Source organism: Podarcis tiliguerta, assembly GCF_965153285.1.
Source record: "Podarcis tiliguerta genome assembly, chromosome: 14".
Lineage (NCBI taxonomy): Eukaryota > Metazoa > Chordata > Lepidosauria > Squamata > Lacertidae > Podarcis > Podarcis tiliguerta.
Genome location: NC_139547.1, coordinates 26,759,934 through 26,779,614, shown reverse-complemented (window position 1 = coordinate 26,779,614; position 19,681 = coordinate 26,759,934). Strand labels below are relative to the sequence as shown.

Here is a 19,681-nt window from a genome sequence, read left to right as displayed (position 1 = left end):
CATGCGCAGACACTCAAAATGACATCACGCACATGCGCAGAAGCGGTGAAAAGCGACGTGCATGTGCGCAGACGTGCCATCACTAGTTACGTTTGCTTCTAGATGCGAACTGGGCTCCGGAACGGATCCCGTTCGTATCTAGAGGTACCACTGTACTGTTTCCTTAGGCCTGCACTAGTAGTCGGGGGGTGGGGATACATGATGCCCTGACCCAGAGGCCCACATGTGCTTCAAGGTAAATATAAATCCTCCTGCACGTAGAGGATTCTCCACTAAATTCAGTAGCTGGATCCCACCATGCCATGGACAACTCATGCATTTCACCTGCTGAAACACTCTGAGCAGGCCTTGTGTGGGGGGAGCTTCACGTAAGCATCAGAGTTTCTGCTCCTTTTGAGAAATCACTGGATGAGGACTAAATGGGTTCAGGTAGAGGTGTGAACAACAGGGCTCCTGCCGTTTTGGGTTTTTCTCCCTTTGGTAAAACCGAATGAAGAGGTGACATTCAAAACTGCTCTTGTTTACAGTTCAACCCTGACCCCTTTTAGCAGGTCCTCTTTTGCGCACCCAGAGCTGCACAAAAGCCTGCCTCATTTAAAAGGCAAAACGACAACTTCCATTTCTTTGCATTACCACATCTGGCAAGGTGGAGAGGTGATCAATTAATATGGGGGGCCTTTGGGGGTCTCTGTTATCCAAAAGAGAGAGAGGGAGAAAGAAAGAGACTTTCCTGGAAACCGCCTCCTTTTGCCAAGGATTCAATAGGAAGAGTCAGGAAACAGCACAAAGCAGGACAAGGCCAGCCAGCGCTCAGCAGCTCAGAGCCGCACAAGGCAACTTGTCTCGCAGTTGAGGACGTTGGGCCATTGTGCTTCATTAGGAAACAAAATATAAGCTTTCCAGTCCATTAGGAATGACTTTAGGAGTGAAAGCACATAAGACGGCGACTCACCTCATCAACAATGCACTGGAGTAACTGGAGGGGCTGTGATGGAAAGGAGAAGTGGGGGGAGAGAGAAGAGAAGTATTAGGCTATATGCAATATCTTTACAGTGGAGTGGAAAGAAAAAATCATTAATGCAATAAAATATAGCAAGATTAATCAACAGCAGCAAACTCTTATAAAAACATCGCGGCTCAGGATGTCCTATTATTTCTAATGGTACCTAATCTAATACAGGCAGTTAAAGGTTTGCATTTTCCACAAAATGCAATTTGCTAAGTTTAAAACAAGGCATTCAAGCATGCAAAGGAAGCAGCCATCAGGAAAAAGAAAAGTGAATTTTTTTCCCGAACTCATAAAGCTTACCATTAAAGATCCCTGGTTTTTCTGAATCTGAAAAGGAAAAAAAAGGGGAGGCAATATGTAATTAGCATGTCATAATCAAAATGACTCACTTGGACACATTATGATCACTGAGAGAAAATTATTGTATCGCTGGTGGCAATTTGTGGGCATGTGTTAACACAATTTACATAATGAAAATACACAAATGTTAATAGCTCGCTTCTCATTTATAGGCGAAAGTCAGCAGAATGTTAATTTCACACAACACTTTTTAGTACCCTCCAGGTTGTATTAGAATAGGGAGAAAAACCATAATCCATTTCAAAAGGCTGTTTACGATTCAGATATAAATAATGTTTTATATTGCTAGATTGTGAGCACTGCGCTTAATGTTGCAATCATTGCTAATGTTATGAAGCTCACTCTTTTTAAATTAAAAACCGATTTATTTAAAATTGAAATTAAATCATAGTCAGAAATTAGAATTTTGGATTACTGCCAATGTCTGCTCACAATCTTGCCCCCCCCTTTTTTTTTTTTTTTTTTTTGAAGGAAACTTTAATTATGTGTCTGAACTATATGCCTGTTCTTAGAGAACAACAGTTTATGCTCCACTTTTTAGAATTTCTTCTGTGCCCCAAACCTCCCACAGCTACTTTCTGAACACCAGTTTTTGGGTTATAATTATCATTTAAGATCACCAGCTGGCCTGTCCCTCCCAAGACTGCAAAATCCACAGACTTAATCTGAGCATCTCGGGAACTGCAGCAAAGGGGCTACCAAACATTGTCAGAAGTGGCTCAAGGGCCACTGTTTAAGGCTCTTATGTTTAAGCTAAGGATGCCAACTGTATAGGTGGGGATGCTGCTGGTTACATCTCTGAAAGCTGGGTGACAAAACTAACCCCCTGACAATTCTACCATTATTAACTATAATTTTCTGTCAACTGTGTGGCTCCTTGCATATATCAACACAGGTCCCTTCCATTCTGCAAGATGCTTCTTTGCCTAAAACATCTTGGGTTCACTCACAGTTAACTTGGCCTGCCCTTTCCATTCAATATTCTCAGCTGAGTAGTGCCAGAGATGATGAATGGCTGTACTTCTCTCATTGGCTTCGAGAGCTCTCCTTCCTCCCTAGCTAGCCAGAGGCATTATCCTATAAATTAGGGATGGGGAGCCTGGGCCCTCCAGATGTTGCTGGACTCCAACTCCCATCAGCCCCAGCCAGCATGACCAAAGGTCAGGGACAATGGGAGCTGTAGTCTAGCAACATCCAGTCCATATTACCCATCCCGACTCAAAAAAATTGTTCACAAAAGTAGTAAAAGGTCACAGACATATACAACGCCCACAACAGTGTATGTATTTGCTTCTGGTTGTGCCATTATCAGGGTTCTCTTGTATCTTTCATCCTTATGGTTATTTCCAGCAAAGGAAAATGGAAACGTTCATAATTCTCTGGTGATAGGGAAAATCCCTTAGAAAATATACAAGGAAACAATGTGCAATCTTGCACCAAGCATACTAGTGGAAATTCATTTTATTTACCAGAATTTCTAACAAATAAGCCCAGCATTATTACGTCTGAACACCTAAACCATAAAAATAAAACACATACAGGTAATTTGGGACATCACCTATAAATATGGCCTGTTAAAAAAGTATCACCTGTGCATTAAACACAGCAAAATAGATCTCCTCCAGTCATCTATAAGATTAAAATATCAGTGCTCTATACGTCCCTACACCTCCAGATACCACATAAAGCCAATTATAAACTCTCTTTTGGGGTACTTCAATGCCCCTAGGGTGCTGTTAGCATAAAGTACATTCTACAGCAGCAGCAAAAGATTTCATTTAATAGAAGAGGTTGATGGTAAAGAAACAACAATATTTATTACATTTTTATCCTGGCTTTCCTCCAAGGCATTCAAGGCACTGTATATAGTTCCCCACTCTCCATTTTATATCCACAACAACCCTGTGAGGTAGGTTAGGCAGAGAGGTGACTGGCCCAAGGTTACCCAATTAGCTTTATGGCTGAATGGGGATTTGAAGCTGGGTCTTCCCAGTCTTAATCTAATCACTACCCCATCATGGCAGGATAGGGCAGGAAGTTACCAGTGTTTTTGACAGATACCTCCTTGCACGGGAATGTGCAGCACGTAAGTGCATGCGAGAACTTCCCGGGGTTCTGCACTTTATGAGCCATAATCCTGAGGAAGGTGGGCACTTTGCGCTTGCCAGAAGTCACAGGGGAGAGTATACTGCTTCACTTCTCTTGAGCAGCAACACCTTCCGTGAGCTTGCAATCTGGTGCAGTTAACATCCCCATCTGTTTAAAACCGTGCCTTCAAAGAACCACACGTTCCTCTCTAAAGAGGGCAAAGTGTGCGCATGTTGTTCTGATCAGAGACAACATATGCATGGCATAGCCCGCATCGAGGGGTGGGCAGGTGGGGGCAGAGTAAGCAACACAAACTGCAAGGGGAGAGTGCTGTATCTATATTTATTTTCAGCTACATACCATTTAGAGCTATTATGATCCTGCATAACACAATATGCTGTTTACATTACAGGGGGCAAAATATCTGGCCGACAACCTGAATTGAATATTTACCAGTAAAATGACAGCTAATTGGGTTTATGAAGGAGGGTTTTTCTTCCTGCCGTAATGGGGAAGCCTTGATAGAAGTAGGGCACGAGATGGGATGAGGCGGAAGTAAGGGGGGAAGTGAAGGAAAACCACAAGTCCTGTTGAACTATGTACTTGTCTGAAGCCAGGCTGAGCTCAACTTGAGTCTACTGGCTTGATGAGCAGAACAGGGTGACAGGATTCTATTCGCAGGAAGCAGAGGAGGAGGTTGTGGGCATAAGACGCTAGGATTTATAAAGGACAGTTGACTAAAACCTTTGGGAAAAGACTCTATTATACAAATGTTCCAGAGAGGCAGCCAGGTTAGTCTCTTGCAGCAGAAACAACAAAGGGTATTGCAGCATCTTAAAAATGAAGAAATTTATTACAGCACAAACTTTTGCGGCACATTTCGCCAAATGTGCTTACTGAACCTTTATCTACACCCTAATTATCAGAGACTGTATTTTTTATCTCATTGCCATTTATCTCCCACCTTGGAATTTTCTGCCAGCTAAGATTTCACTCCATGCACCTGACAAAATGGGCTTCAGACTGCAAAAGCTTATGCCACAAGACATTTGTTAGTCTTTAAGGTGCCACAATACTCTTTGTTGTCATTGTTCAGCAAATGAAGAGAGGTTCTAGGTTCCAACTCCACATATCAGGGAGGATGAGATATAGAATAAGCACAACCCTTGAAATACTGGATTCTATCCAAATGGCCTAAGCTACTCATGGCCGGGGAACTGGAGTATGTTAGGGGCTGGCCAGCCAAGCTGCACCAAGTAACGTTGGCAAGACTTGTTGCCCACAATGGAAGGAGCCATTTCCATACTCATACTACATGACATCGCTATAAGTGAAATTACAATACTAAAGCATAAGAAAAATCCCCCACTGTGCTCATCATTTGCAAATCTTCCTTATGTTGCATACATGGGAGTCCTAGAGATATGATTCTCACTTTAGGGTGCAACAGATCTCAAAGTCAGTCCTGGATGAGCCCTGCCAGTGGAGGTGTCCATGTCTAAACCTCAGCAGTGGAATAAGTTGCTCAGCACAGTTGTGGAACTCCCAGCTGTGGAGGTTTTTAGAAGGTTGAACAGATCCCTTCTGTTGCAGAATATCCTCTTTTGGGCCATGAGATCTGATGATCCACAGTTCCTTCCTAGAGACTGACTCCATTAAGAGGAATGATGAAAACAGTCTTCATGAGGCTAAGTGTCCAAGCAGAGTTTTGAGAAAGTGCTGTGGGTCACAAAATGGCTGCAGCCGAGGCATGGCACAACAAAATGGCCGCCACATTTGAAATATTGGGGAGAGAGACAGGGACACAAAATGGTGCAGGCATGCACCCCAATCATTCACTGCAGAAAGCAGCTCTTTTCACCTCTCTGCTGTTTAGAAGTGGGAAGGGTATCCAATCCTGGTATCCAGTGAAATGTGGGCATGTTTAAGGAGACATGTTCAATGTAGGAGAGGCTGAGCAACTGTAAACAGGAAATGAGCAGGAACAGCAAACATCTCTCATGCACTGTACATTTTGAGGGGAAATTTACTGAGACCTTTCACAGGTGCCATAGGATCTACTGCTGGCACACTGGTGCTTGTGGGTGCTGCATTGGTGGCTCTTGGTTTATGCATATTGCTACCATTGTACAAGTACCGCTATCAAGAAGCATGGATCAGTTGCCATGAGAAGGGTGTAACTGCCTCCATGGGAAAAGCGTAAATTGACCTAATTCCATGAACAATCTCAGCTGCCGGCCATGGAAGATTGTAAAATAGCGTGGGACTGTACACAAAAACTGGGGGAAGTAATCCTTGCAAATGCTCTTATTGCTACCACTAAGCACCAACGACACACATAGAATTCCTGGCTTTTTAATAACTTGACAGCTTTATATAAATACGAGAGAGTGAGGGAGGCGGGGGGGGGGTGGACCTCAGAAACTGCTGCTGAAGGAGACAAATGTTTTCTTGAGGGGGGACAATTACAGGTCTCCCATTTCAAAAGGTGCTTTGGAGGAACATGCAGCATGAACTATAACTCTGAAGCACCTTTTGAAATAGGACAGCTTGTAATTGTTGCCCCTGAAGAAGACATTTGTCGGAACATGTTGGGCAGGGCATTTGACCAATAAATTCTCCTTCAGGTTCTTTTTTTGTTGGTGCTGTCTTTTTGTGGTTGTTTTACTTTTAGCTTTACACTCATGTCATCCTTTTCAGTAGGAAGACACACTGAGTGCATGCTATTGCTCAACTGAGGTATTACACTGCAATTTCAGAAATTCTGCATCAATATACCTGTGCCCATTAGCCAGTACTGATTCAAATTTCCTAAGACCTTCAGTTACTTCTTAATGCCACTACTGAGAATGACAGACAGCTATTTCACTGATGTCTTGATGCAATATCATTGTAACTTTAGTCTTTTCTCCATTAAGTAGAGCTGCTCTGCTTTTTTGCCTCTGAAATACTATGAATACACTTTAAAAAGCTGCATGTTGTTTATGGTGATCTACCACTCCAGGTAATTTTGTTTGTACGGCTGTGTTTCCTCTTAATCTCTTAACTCTGCTAGAATATCTAAGTGCTACAGCTATATTTTTCCCAGACCCTCAATGGCAAGCTGCTCAAGCTGTACTTATATTAGACATATTTTTCACTGTAAAACAATGTTGTTTACAGTCCACAACACTGGCACATCTCTGGAAAGATAAAACAGCTGTATAGCTGGGACTGCTACCTTTGCACACAGTTCACGAAAAAGCAAAGAATATGATTTTATTACATACTGAAATAAATTTTTTTAAAGTCAATATAAAATGCTACACAGTTTGAGCCCTCTCCCTCTGCCCCACATGACCACGGGACAAGTTGGTCTTGGAAGCTCTGATGGTCCAATCCTACTGCCCCACATGGCAAGATTTATTATGGAGGGGGATTTTACATGCCGTCTTCTCCAGAGGCTGTACCAGAAACTCTGCTAGAGCATAATTTTCCTAGAAGGCTAAAGAGCTCCTAGCAGTGACTCACTGTGGCCTCCACTCTTTCTCATCTGCATTGCAGTTTCGTGCTGTGGTTAAGGGACTGAGCTGTGAACCTGGAAGACTTTGGTTCCAACCTCACCTGTACCACGAACTCACTTGGCTCACCATGCTCTTTGATGTTCAGCGTCCGCCCCTGCAATATGGAGATACATCTTAGCACCCTACCTTACAATCATTACCTCAATATTGTACATGAAGTACTTGGAAAACTTTAAAGCTCTACAAGCTCAGTTGGTAGAGTGTGAGACTCTTAATCACAGGGTCCTGGGTTCAAGCCCCTCATTGGGCAAAAGTTTCCTGCATTGCAGGGGGTTGGACTCGTGTCCCCTTCAAATCTACAATTCTTTGATTCTGTATATGCATACTACAAAATGATGCCAACAATTAATTAATTCTTTCCTGTTTGTAATGCTGGGGGACCAAATTTGGAAATGCAATTTGTATGTAAACATACAAAACAAGCAAAGAATAAAGTATAATATTCTATAAACTCCAAGGTACTGGCAAGCTAGACAGGGTGCTCAGTAAAACCTATTTTCTGTATGTTCCTGTTTGGGGGGAGAATAGGTTACAGGGAATTTATGCCTTTATTTTGAAAAGTTGCTTTTGAATAGTTCTGTCTCTATAGAGATATTTTCAACAGAAGTGACAAGGAAGACCTCTGCTACCTCTTTCTGCTTTATAGCCCATGCTCAAGCAAGAAACTCAGGTGAATGCCTCCTTCCATTAGTTGACACTTGCCACAGTTCCCATTTCCTCTTTATCTCCATCCCTGGCATTGGAGCCTTTGCTGGAGAAAGCCTCTTCTTATATTGACTAACAAATCTGCATTTTCCGTAGCTATTTAGCTGTTCATGCTAGTAGAGTAATTAATAATAAATAATAATATTATTATTTATACCCCACCCATCTGACTGGGTTTCCCCAACCACTCAGGGCGGCTCCCATCAGAATAGTAAAAACTTATTGAAGCTTAACAAAAGAATGAAAAGACAGCAGCAAAAAGAGGTATCAGGAGAATCTTATTTTGAAAGTATCTGTTGCACCTTATTTTTTCCTCAAGATCTGAGCAATTTCTGAATTCTAAAGATTAAACTGCCTTATATGTTAAAACATTCCATTTCCCTCTATAAATAATATTTGGGTCAAAGACAATACTAGTTCAATTCTTCATTCCAAAGAATTAAGCTCCCCATTTCTGTGTTTCCGGGATAGCATAGATGGAAGAAGATATTGCCGCACAACATTATTATTTGGTTTCAGTTGTAAAGTGGTCTAAAAGATGTGATCTATATTTAATTACTTAGCTAGTCTTCCACGGTCTCACAGAATGTGTATGTATGAAAGCAGATATCCATTGCCAAATAAAAAGTCAATATCCCCAAGAATTATGTTTTTGGCACAAATATAAGATGTCTAATAAGAGCAGGAAAATCTATATGTGTATAGGATTTCTACAGCCATAGGATAATAATAGCAGCTGTCAAATCAACTTAAAGTTATCCCCCTGGAATATTAAAAAGCAAATAGCAGATTTCTTCCCATGTATTCTGCAAAGAGAACCATATACTATAAAGACAGAGAAATATTACATATAATAAAATATGATCTTAAAGATCTTTGATTATAATTCAGCACAGAAAACAGCACCACTTTGGTATTAACATGTGAACAGTGTTTAATGTCTTTTAAATGGTTCAATATTGTAATGTATGCTGATGACACCAGAGTTTCACTCTTATTCTGAAACCAACTGCTGCCGCTCATCAATTTAGTCTCACAAAATAAATGAATGCTTAAATGACACTTCTGTCAAATGAAAAAGAAAACCCTGCAAAACAGCTTTTCCATGCACTCAAGTTAAAAAAAAAATCATGTTGTTGCTGTTTTTCCCCTCTCCTTCTTTGACAAGTGGCTCTTGCGTTGAAATGAAAACAGGCCAAACTTGGTCAATATTATGGATTACATATAAGAGAAAGAACCTTGGACCTTACTAATATCAAGGAGCAGAAAGCAACAGCTTCAATTAAAACCAGCCAATTATTCAGCCCTTTAAGATGCAGCAAATAAATGAATTGCTTTTAAATGGAAGTCCTTGGATGAAGAGCTCTTTGACCCACAATTCAATTGCACTAGCAGGAATCATAATGAAGGAGGAATTTGCTGAAACAAAATATTTTTTTCTCCCCTGGAAGGGGAAAAAAGGCTTTTGAATGAGTAACCGAGATGCATTTACAAATATTCTCCATTGCAACAGGGAGAGAAGGGCTAGATTATAAAGGGGGGTGGGTCACCTTGAGCTTTGTTTACAAATTACTTTTCCGCTGGCTGAATTCTTACCTCACCACATGCCTCCCTGTGGCTCCCTTTCATTTGGCAATTCCAGGCAGACTTACACCGCTATCTAGAAGCTGAGGGTGCAGAAGCCCTTCCCAAGAATATCAGAGCCTGCAGACTCCTCTCTGATAATCAGAAGACTGTGCCCAACAATGCAGTGAGTGAGGAAGATGGCACTCTCTCTAGACACACTGGCGCACCTGTGGGGCTTGGTAGTGGGGCAAGAAATGCTGTGGCCCTCCTGGAGGGAGAAACACAGTTCATCAAGTTGATTCCCCCCTACTCTAAGTGCCTCTCATAAATGAAAGGCAACAACTCATGACATTTCATCCAAGAGACACCCTCAATGGCAACTGGGAAGAGAGAGGTGGCCAACAAGGATTGGACAGGCACTGCTGAACCAAAGGAAAGTTACGACTTTCCCACAAAGTTTTTGCTTCTTATCTTCTGCTGTATACTCTCATGCAGTGTGCACCTATTTATGACACGTCAAGGGTAAAAACTAAAACTAATATTTATATCCCTACCTTCTCTTTCCACAAAGCTGGGGATGCCTAAGGCAGCTAACCACTAAGGCAGTTAGCAATTTTAGGAATATTAATTAGTTAAGTCAAAATGATTCAAAGATAAATAAATACACAGCAAATATTGTGAGTTTCAAATGCCTTGAGGTTTGCTGACCTTAGCAAAATGATGCCACAGAGTGACAGTGTAATACAGTAAGTCCACAACTTATGCAGAGGTTGCGTTCCGGGGATCACGCCTAAAGCCAAAATTGTGTCTAGTCGAAACCCGTTGTGTTCAAAACCCGTTGTGCCAAAGTCATTTTCCTGGAACCCCGCCCCCTTTCTGCCCCTTAAAAAATATTTTTTTTTGCCCCTTTATAAAGCTGATTGTGCACAAGTTAAATGTGCAGAAGTGGTGGGCTTGCTTGTATACAAAATTAGGCAAAAACAGTTGCCCCAATCCAGTGACTGTCCAAGTATAGAGGACAGAATACTAAACTCATTAGGAAGGGCTGCTACCTAACTGCATCCTTCTGTGAATATTTTGTGCCTGTCTAGAGATGCTCTCACCTCTGAACAGCTTTGCCGAAACACCAGAACCCATATGGGGTCCTGGATCAGGGTAACTCATGAGAACTGATCCAATGCAGGATTTTTACCTCACCCCACCCCCATTAATAATGTTTTGGACTGCTGCCTTCCTTTATAAAATCAACCCAAAAGAAGAGCATGTTCAATCTTGCTCTTTAACATTCTCTATTATTCACTTTTGTTTCCATCGCGCTGGGTGCCTCTACCCGGAGAGAAGCAATATGTCATCATTTTGTTGAGCTAACTGGCCTAACAGTCTTGTCCCTTTGAGTTAGGAACAAGACAGCAACACTTCATCAAACCGTTGGCAAAAGCCAGGCAGGAAAGGGCTGGCAGAAGAAATGGGAAGCAGCCAAGTTTTCAAATCTGGTGACTTGATTAGCCATTATAGAAAAGGGAAAAAACACGTTGGCCCCCAAAGTTGTCCCCTTTTGAACAGAAAGCTCCCACTAAATATCACCTCCATCAGTCTCACCGTTGCAGTTTTGTAATAACCCGTTTCAGCGCTTGCTAGGTGAACATTTGTTGAAAAGGCATCTTCACCACTTGCCACTACTGCCTCCTCTTTTTGGGGTTTCCTCTCCCCCTTCCCTCCCCTCCTTATCATACTCCTTATTTGAAACAGATTTTTAACAGATAATCTTGCTCGTTATAACAATATCTCGCTTGCATTTTATTCAAATAATTCTTAAAAACAGCTTTAAAAGCCGTTTGGAATAAACATCAAGCTCACCATCAATCAAAGGCAAAAAAAAAATTCTGCTGGCGGTTGTATAAACATCAGATCAACTCACTGATGTCTTCAAGGATTTCAGACTGAACCATAAAAAACTCCATTAACTTCTGACAAAGAATGCAAATTAATCGCAACATGGGGTGAGATGAAATTAAAGGCTCTTTTCTAATCAATGACAAGGCAGGATGAAATATTTACTCCTCTCTCTCTCTCCTCCCTCCCTCCCACCTCCAACGCTTGCCTGTGTTCAGGGTTGCATTCCTCAAGCCAAGCCCAAACAGAAGGTGAGTGCACAAACTTGGCCACATCAAGAACTGCTTAGATCCTCTCAGCCCTAAAGTAATCTGCTTGCAAGTTGCACAGATTCAACATGCACACGTGCGCGCACACACACTCCAAATCTCAGGTGCGCCCAATTTGTTATTCACACTCTCCTGTGCCAGTGAAAAGGGGTGGGGGTGGGGGGAGAGGAGAAAGAAGGCTGGCACAGACAGATGCACCAGGAACCTGAAATGACAGTTCTGCCCTCCGGAAGCACGATCACTACAGAAAAATCTAGTACAGCCTCCAGGTGAAATGTCTGGTGCTCCATATGGAGCAGAGAAAATTAACAACAAGATGGAAATCTCACAAGCAGCAGGGAGCTGGATTTTTTTGAGGGGGGAGGGGGGGAAATGAAATTTAAAGATGAAGAAGGAGAAGTAATAAATTAATGGGGTGTGAAAACATTCAAAGCTTTACAATACCAGGGGCACTATTTGCTCAGATTTTTTTTTTTTAGAATAGGAGGGGGGGAGCATTCCCCCTTCCAAACTTCAAGTCATTTTGATGTAATTTATTAACAAAGATCTGCAAGTGTATCCAAAAATAGGTAAAAGGGGTTTTAGCCAGATCCAGGAGGACTAGTTTAAATACATTTCTCAGAATCCTTCAGTTTTCAAGTGTTGCCTTAGAACACTTCTGCAATGGACTTCTCCTTGCTGCCCCTAACTTGGAACACAAGCAGTGACTACTTGACAGTGGCAACTGCCTGCATTTCTCTGCATTTTTGTACTGTTAAGCATGTCTCTGCCTTCTGTTTAAATCAGGGCAAGCTGAATATCTGGAAGAAGAAACTGTACTGCACTGTATTTCAGTTCGACAATTCTTTCCACACAGAATCAGAAAATGCCTCCAAATCAGCATTAAGGTATTTAGAACTTTTAAAAGACTCACAGATATACACAAACATACATCTAAATGCAGTTGTTGTTGGGTTTTTTGGGGGGGACGACTAACTTGGAAGAAAGTATTTTGGTTTAATGTTTGAACTCACAGAAAAAGTCATTTATTGTCATGGAGTGTTGGCTTAAAGTCATGAACTTCACCCCAGTATTTGTATATATTTATACATACATCAAGATAAGAACATTCCTTTAAATTATTTCTTTTGATAGAAAATACCTCAGGCTTTGAAAAGGATTTCATGTTTCTAAGAGATTGTACTCTATAGCTTCTTAGAGATTTCTGCCCCCTAAACAGCAAATAAGTGGTTCTCATCACAATAGTAAGTTAATAAAAACATTAAGTGAATCAAGAACTTGCTGGATTGATCAAACCTGAGAGTTTGTTTGTGTAAACACCTGGTAACAGCAGTGGCTGGTCTAATTATCACAACATTTAAATGTTTTCTCTGCAAATTGACACATTTGCAAGTGAACTGCAAATGAAAAATACAAATAACATTCACCATTCATCAAAACCAAAGTCCTGAAAGCACCTACAAGCTTCTCATGTGACTTGCATAAGCAGTTGTTTCGCATCTATAAGAATATTGTACATAAGATAAAAAATATTCAGTAGGAAACACTCACTAGGAAACTATTTTTTTTTTTTGCAAGTCCCCTGTTGAAACCAGCAGGAGCTGTTCCACATTTCGCACAGGCTGTTATGCCTCCAGGTGTTTTGCTTTCAGTGAAGGAAGACAAGATTCCCAATTTACAACGTCCATACTGATCCCAAAATGCCTCTGAGTCCTCCTGCCCCAATCTGGGAGGAACTGAGAAGACAACACATACACACAATGCAACAAAATATAGCAGAAGGATATATGGCCTGAAAGCATGATGGCCTGAAAAAATGGTGACAAGGAATGGCTGACCTTATAGATAGCCCATAGTGGAATTTCTGCAAAGGCAGGAACTTAAGCAGGGGTGACCAGCATTATTGGTCTGGGGGGCCAATTCTGCTTCTTTGAGTGAAATGTTTCAGTGGCTTACACTAACCCAGAAGGCAGAATTCAAATGATTTGAAGGCAATCTTGGGAGTCAAAAATATATGCTGATATGTTGAAACAACTATGTTGTTTGTCAGAGGGGGTTAACTTAGGAATTACTTATAATGACTATCAAAATGCATTAGTGGAAGGGTGAAACAGGCAAATATGTTCCATGCTTCCTCCATGATCAACTGATTTTGGTACGTTTTCATGTTAACCACTTTTTGCTATTCACCTGCAACAAATACACTTCTGAACATTCATTCCTCCCCCACAGATGTTTCTACATATATATTTATTTCTGGAGACTATTTCTGAGATAGCTGCGCATCTAGCTGACATAATGTGCACAGGAACTTGCTTTCACCTGTCACCCTCCCTGCGAATTGCTGCACCATGGACTGGGTTTGGGTCCACAGGATCATACTTCATGTTGCTATGGTTAGGTGAGATGTAGCTCTGCTGTACAATTTGCTCCAGGATCAGACCACCACCTGTTTAAATATTTCTCGGCCACCACCAGTTTAAGAAGAAGAACAGATGGTGCATCTGCTGACTCTTTTAAAGTCCATAAAATGGTTAAGAAGAAGTTGGTTTGTTTTTTTTAAAAAAAAGTAAATAAGTGCTCCTAAACACAAGGAAAAGACAAAATCTCTTTCTATTATTCAATAACCACGGTGGTGAGGCATCTGCATAATCTAACCATGCATAAATTAGAATGTGTTATTTGCATAATAATAGCAAGTTAATAGATGCTTAAAGAGCACAGACCAACACCAGCTTTAAATCAGACATGCCTCCAGGCACTTTGGCCTGTATCAACCAAGACTTTAGGAAAAATGGGTACAATCCACCAGGGAATGGGTCCTGCACGTGGATCACTAAAATGACTCAGAGCTGTGTAAGAGATCCCAACTGATTGCGCACAGCCCCCATCCATTTTGATGCAGAATATACAGGTGATGTTGCGGGTGATTTCTACCCCATGTCCATGAAACAAAAAAGCCAAAATAAATAAATAATTAAAAATGAGGAAGAACACTCCAAATAACTCATATTGCTGCATGGGCATAATTCTTCAAGGACAAGGACATAATCCTTCAACACTTTTCCAGCAAGAATAACAGCAGGTCTTCCTCCCACCCCTTGAACTCCTGTCATCCATTTGTCATGACAGGTATTTGCAAAGAAATACAGCCAGAAAGGGACAGCTGACTAGCGTACTGGAGACTTTCTCTTCTCCTTTTGATATTTTTATAGAGTATATTCAACAAGCGTATACGCTATTGGGGGTGGGAGTGGTGGCTCACAGCTTCTCAAACAGCAGTGCCTTAACAATAGTTTCCAGGGAAGTCTAAGGATATTTCCCGCCTGAGTTCAGGTGTAGTATTATTGGTTTTGACTCAAGTTAAGATAATAAGCAAACAACCCTACATGGAAAGACTAGACCCTTTGTCTTCAACATCTCCCAGACATGCTGCTTTCTATGTAAACTGAATAGAAGAGCAGGTACCCCCCCCACCCCCCATGTCTGTAGTCTGACATGGTTCAGGACTGACATCATTTTACCACCCCAATGAGAACAAGGCCTCAGATGTATTGGCAGGTCAAAAAAGGGTAGGTTCACCAGATTTTTCCAGCACAAAGTGAAAACTTTTTAGACGCTCCATGTTGGACATACACAGAGTCATGAATGGCTCAACCCATATTGAATCAAAGTATCACCAAAGCCCTTTTAAACAAATCAACTTCTGAACAAGGGTTAGTCAGTAACGCGCTGATGGGTTGAATGCTTCAGAAATACACATAGCATGTAGATATTTGCATTATACTCATACAACATTGCACATCAATAGTCAGATGAGCCTTAGGCACAGGTCTTATAATCTATGTGGAGAAGAGCTCCTTTTTCAGATCACTTTGTGATTGCTAAGACATCACCTTGTTTCACTTGAGGCACAGGCAGCAATATGATCACTCTGCTTATTTATCTTATTAGATGTCTTATCAGCCCTTCACCACAAGGACCTAGGGCAGGTCACCACAATAAAATACACAATGATAAGATAATATATAACATAATTAATGTTAATGTTAATATAATATAATATAATATAATATAATAATATAATACAGTTACAAGTATAAAACAAGGAATGTGTAAAACCTATTGAAACCAGTTGCATATAAAACAATTCTAAAAAGTTCCAATGCAGATGCAGATGTGGAGTGAAGACTGCAACTTAAAAAGAGGTTTACACTGAATTTTTTTCTCCCATGCATTGCTAATGTGCAAGAACATTTCCACTACCTAAATATCAGAAGGCAATATGACCAGGAGTCTGGCTCTCAGTCACTAGCCTACCTGGACAGCGGCCATTAGCCTAGTTGTTGGGGTTCATCTGGCATCAGTAATTGCCATAGACAATTGCTGGGATTAACATTGCATTTGCAGGAGTATCCCTTTCCCAACAGCACGTTGCAATTTACTTAAAGCAAACTCATACTTTTAAAGATCCCAGCCTCAGTCAACACTTCCCCCACCCTGTACCAAGTCAGTTTAACGACAGACACCCCACATCTCTCCCCCCCAAAAAAAATAAGATTTGCATTAAAAAGTTCTAATCATTCTGTCCAAACAACTGGAGTGATGCAAGGCTTTATACCCCCCACTCCACAACACATTGCTGAACTCATTTAATAGCCTCAAATACATCAAATAAACCTGGAGTTTAAAAACAGAATGAGATCAATGGTAGTTTTGGACAACTCTGCAGATATTACCGTTAGATTTAAGAGGGCAGATTTATATGAACCTGGTTGCAAGGCTCACAATTGCTCTCTGCAACTTCATACATAGGAATGAACGCCACAGTGGCAGTCAGTGATAATGAACATTCTTACCTGAGGATACGGGAACCTCCCGAGAGCAAGCTGGGAAAGGAAATAATATTTGTCTAGTTAGAGAGATTTGCATTAGGGGTTGAGGAAAAGGAGGGGGGAAGAGAGAGGAAGAAGAGGGGGAGAATAACTAAAAAAATCAGTACAGCATTGCATGTAAAATGGACAGAGATAGAACGAGGAGACGCTGAAGCAAAAATAACCTCTAAACATGGAGAACAGCTATATTTAGAACAGACAATCACACAGAAGAAGAGGTCTGTTAATACATCTGGCGGCCTACCCACCCACCAACCCTGCCCACCTCTGATACCCCCAATCCTAATTCAATGTATTTGGATGAAGAGAGAAAACAGTGTGAAGTGAATAGCATGGAGAAAGCACCCAAGACGCCAGAGTGTGGACACTGGTCATATTCTCACAATACATTGAAAGCATCACTGTCCCACTTTAACAGCCATGGCTCCCCCCCCCCCCCCACACTCAAAATGAATGATTCCTGTGCACCATAGTTTGTTAAGGGTGCTGGGCATTGTAGCTGTGAGTGGGGGCTCTCCTAACAATTCTCAGTAACGCTAACAAACTGGGCCTCCCAGGATTCTTTGGGGGAAGTCATGACTGTTAAAGTGGGACAATAATGCTTTAAATGTATTGTGTTGATGTGAAGAGTGTCAAGAGCGGAAGCTGTAACTGAGGCCCTTTCTGGTTTTGAAATGCAACCCTCATGAGACCACAACATTGTGCTCCATGTTAACTAACAAGGAAGAAGCACCAGCCTTTGGGTCTCTGCCCACTGTAGGTAACACAGATTAAAATCTTCACGTCATTCATAAGCCACGGGGAAGAGTTTGTCTTTCCATCATGGCTCTAAGGATTGAAGAGCCCTTAAAGGGTGCCAAAGGGTACCAAATCCAAGAGAAGTGATTGCTCCCTCCCTGTGGGCCACTCAGGCACAGCCCAGTTCTGTGGGGCTCTGAGTCTTTTCGGTCCTTTCAGAGGCCATATGCTGTCACTCCAAAAAGGATGCACAAGGCCCAGAGCAGCTCATACAGCTCCACCGTCCAGGCCTCACCATTCCAAGCCAGGGTGGTTTTGACTCCTCATTTTTCACAACAGAATACTTCACTGATGCTCTTCCACAGATGTTCACTGGGTTTGTGTAGAGTAGCAATTAGGGTGTTGGATGTGGGAAAGCATATACATTTCATTAGATGGTTTTGGCATATACATTTCATTAGATGGCTTTCTAGATTGCCTTAAAGGGTTGTTTTAAAAGAGGAAGCATACTACATTGCAATCTGCACTGATCCTTTGGATACACAGTGAGTAAGAATTCAAAACCAGCACCCTCATAAAAATGATATTTTTGGTCTAAAACTTCCTTGCCAGAAGCGTGAACATGCCTGCACACAAAATGCAGTTCAACATCCAGCACAACATCAAGACCCTTAAATGTTATGCAAATTAATACAAAAGAGGCATGCTTATACAAATTAAGCACATTTATGCAAATATAATTTATTCTGAATACAGAATTGGGTTTCATCAGTATAGAAATTGTTATTTTTGCATATAGAATGCAAACAAGTCTTGACTATAATTTATTTATTTTAAACACAAGCCCCTCTGTTGGGATTTGCTTCAACTGTGAAGAGGGAGCAGCACCCAAGCAGCAAGAAACCCAATTCAAGAACCATTGTTCTACTGGGCTAAGCAGAGTCCTCCCCCCTCTCCAAGATTGTCAAGGTATTATAAATTAAGAAACTCACAAAAGAGCCTGTAATCTTCCCCGAAATAGCCTGCAGATATGTCACTGTACTAAATGTGTTTCAGATTTAATGAAGCTTTAATGTCCTTTTTAATTTTGCCTGTTTCAGTATCACCAGGGGTCGAGCAAGGCAATCAGCACTCAAGAGGATGGTTTGGTTTAAAACTAGGAAAAAACTCATTTGCTTATGAGTTGCACTGTATTTTCTTAATTAAATTTACTGAGTAAAATGGTTTTAAGTTCAACCAACCAATGACCTCTGTATGTAGATTTAGATTTATAAATAGGCCAACAGCTAAAGCATAAAAGCCAAAAAACACACAAAACAAAACCCAACCATGAAAACAAACAGATTAGGGCTTTGCCAACAGGAGAATTGCCTCCATACAACAGAAGCCATTTGAACATAAAATGATATATAATCCCGAGAGGAAAATTGAAAAGATAAAAGCACACAACTTAAGACAGTCAATCAGAAAAGTCAACCCGTTCCATCGCAGTTTTGGGAACATATTCCCATTAGCCCTCTTAGCTTTTGAATCCTCCTGGCTTGACAAGTTAATAGATCGGTGCCTCAACACAGTGGAACCCTCCTTATTTGAATCTCGATTATACAACACGCTTGCTTATTTAAATTCATCGCCTACTACATTTTCATCCAAAATGTCACTTCTGAACACACTGGCTTCCCATAGTTCCTCCTTGAGGCACATGCTCAAGATGGTCCTATGAAGAGGTCTAGACTTCACATTCTGTGGATTATGCAGAAAAGTAAAGGACACATTTGACAAAATGCCAAGCATTCCCTGCAAAGGATAAACAAAACCAAGCCCTGCCTTAGTAATTTTATTCCTGAAATGCAAGACCCCTGAGCATGCTGAGCTGAGACAAATCTTGGAGTTATGGAAAGCGGGCAGTGACCAAGTGAGCTCTGTAGATGCAAGTTCATTTCTAACAGCCCTAAAACATATGCAACAGGTAGGAGATTAAATTTTGCCATCCTCAAGCTGCTACACCACAGTATCTGATCCATTGCAGCGTCACAGTGGCTCTGAGGTACCACTCCTGTGCAGTTCCAGCATCCTCTCCAACGTACCAGGAGATCCACCTCTTAACAGTGTGATCAGCTTCCTTGTCACCCCCGTCACCCAAACATGACCACTCCTAAGCCATCGCTTATGCAGCTGGGGCTGCCCTGACCATCTTGCAAAGGAGCTATGCTCAGTAGTGGAGCATGTGATTTGCATGCATAAGGCCCCAGATTCAACCACTTGCCCTCGCTGTTGGGTTGGCAGGGTTGGAAAAGATCTCTCTCAACCTAACTCCTTGGAGAGCCAACACCAGTGGAAACAGACAGAACTGGGCTGATTCTGTATAAGGCAGCATCTAAGATTCAAATGAATCTCTAAATCAGGGCATGATGCCTCAGTGACTTGCTAGGAGAATTGAATGACAAAGATAAGTGTGAAGTTATTTGTTATGTCCATGATTAAGAATAGTGAAAGGAGGTAACACTAAAAGCTTTAACATTCACAGAATAGTATAAACCAAGGATGGGGCAACTGTCCCCCAGCCAGCCCAGTAGCTGTTGGACTCCAATCCTC

General features: G+C 41.4%; 1 protein-coding gene across 7 annotated transcripts in view; it reads right to left on the bottom strand.

Moving 5' to 3' along the window:
- The window catches only part of MAP2K5 (mitogen-activated protein kinase kinase 5), a 126,065-nt gene that overhangs the window by 33,392 nt on the left and 72,992 nt on the right, over positions 1-19,681 (bottom strand). For 3 of the 7 annotated variants that reach the window (XR_014504579.1, XM_083412139.1, XM_083412142.1), the window contains exons 17-20: positions 16,313-16,342; positions 7,061-7,114; positions 1,310-1,336; positions 953-985 (exon numbers count right to left, since the gene is read on the bottom strand). Coding sequence is in view for 4 of the 7 variants with exons in the window: in XM_083412139.1 (XP_083268265.1) it covers positions 953-985; positions 1,310-1,336; positions 7,061-7,114; positions 16,313-16,342 (144 nt within the window). In the remaining 3 variants the exon portion in view is untranslated. The remainder of the gene's footprint in view (positions 1-952; positions 986-1,309; positions 1,337-7,060; positions 7,115-16,312; positions 16,343-19,681) is intronic. The other 4 variants (XR_014504581.1, XM_083412140.1, XR_014504580.1 and 1 more) reach the window with 2 other exon arrangements.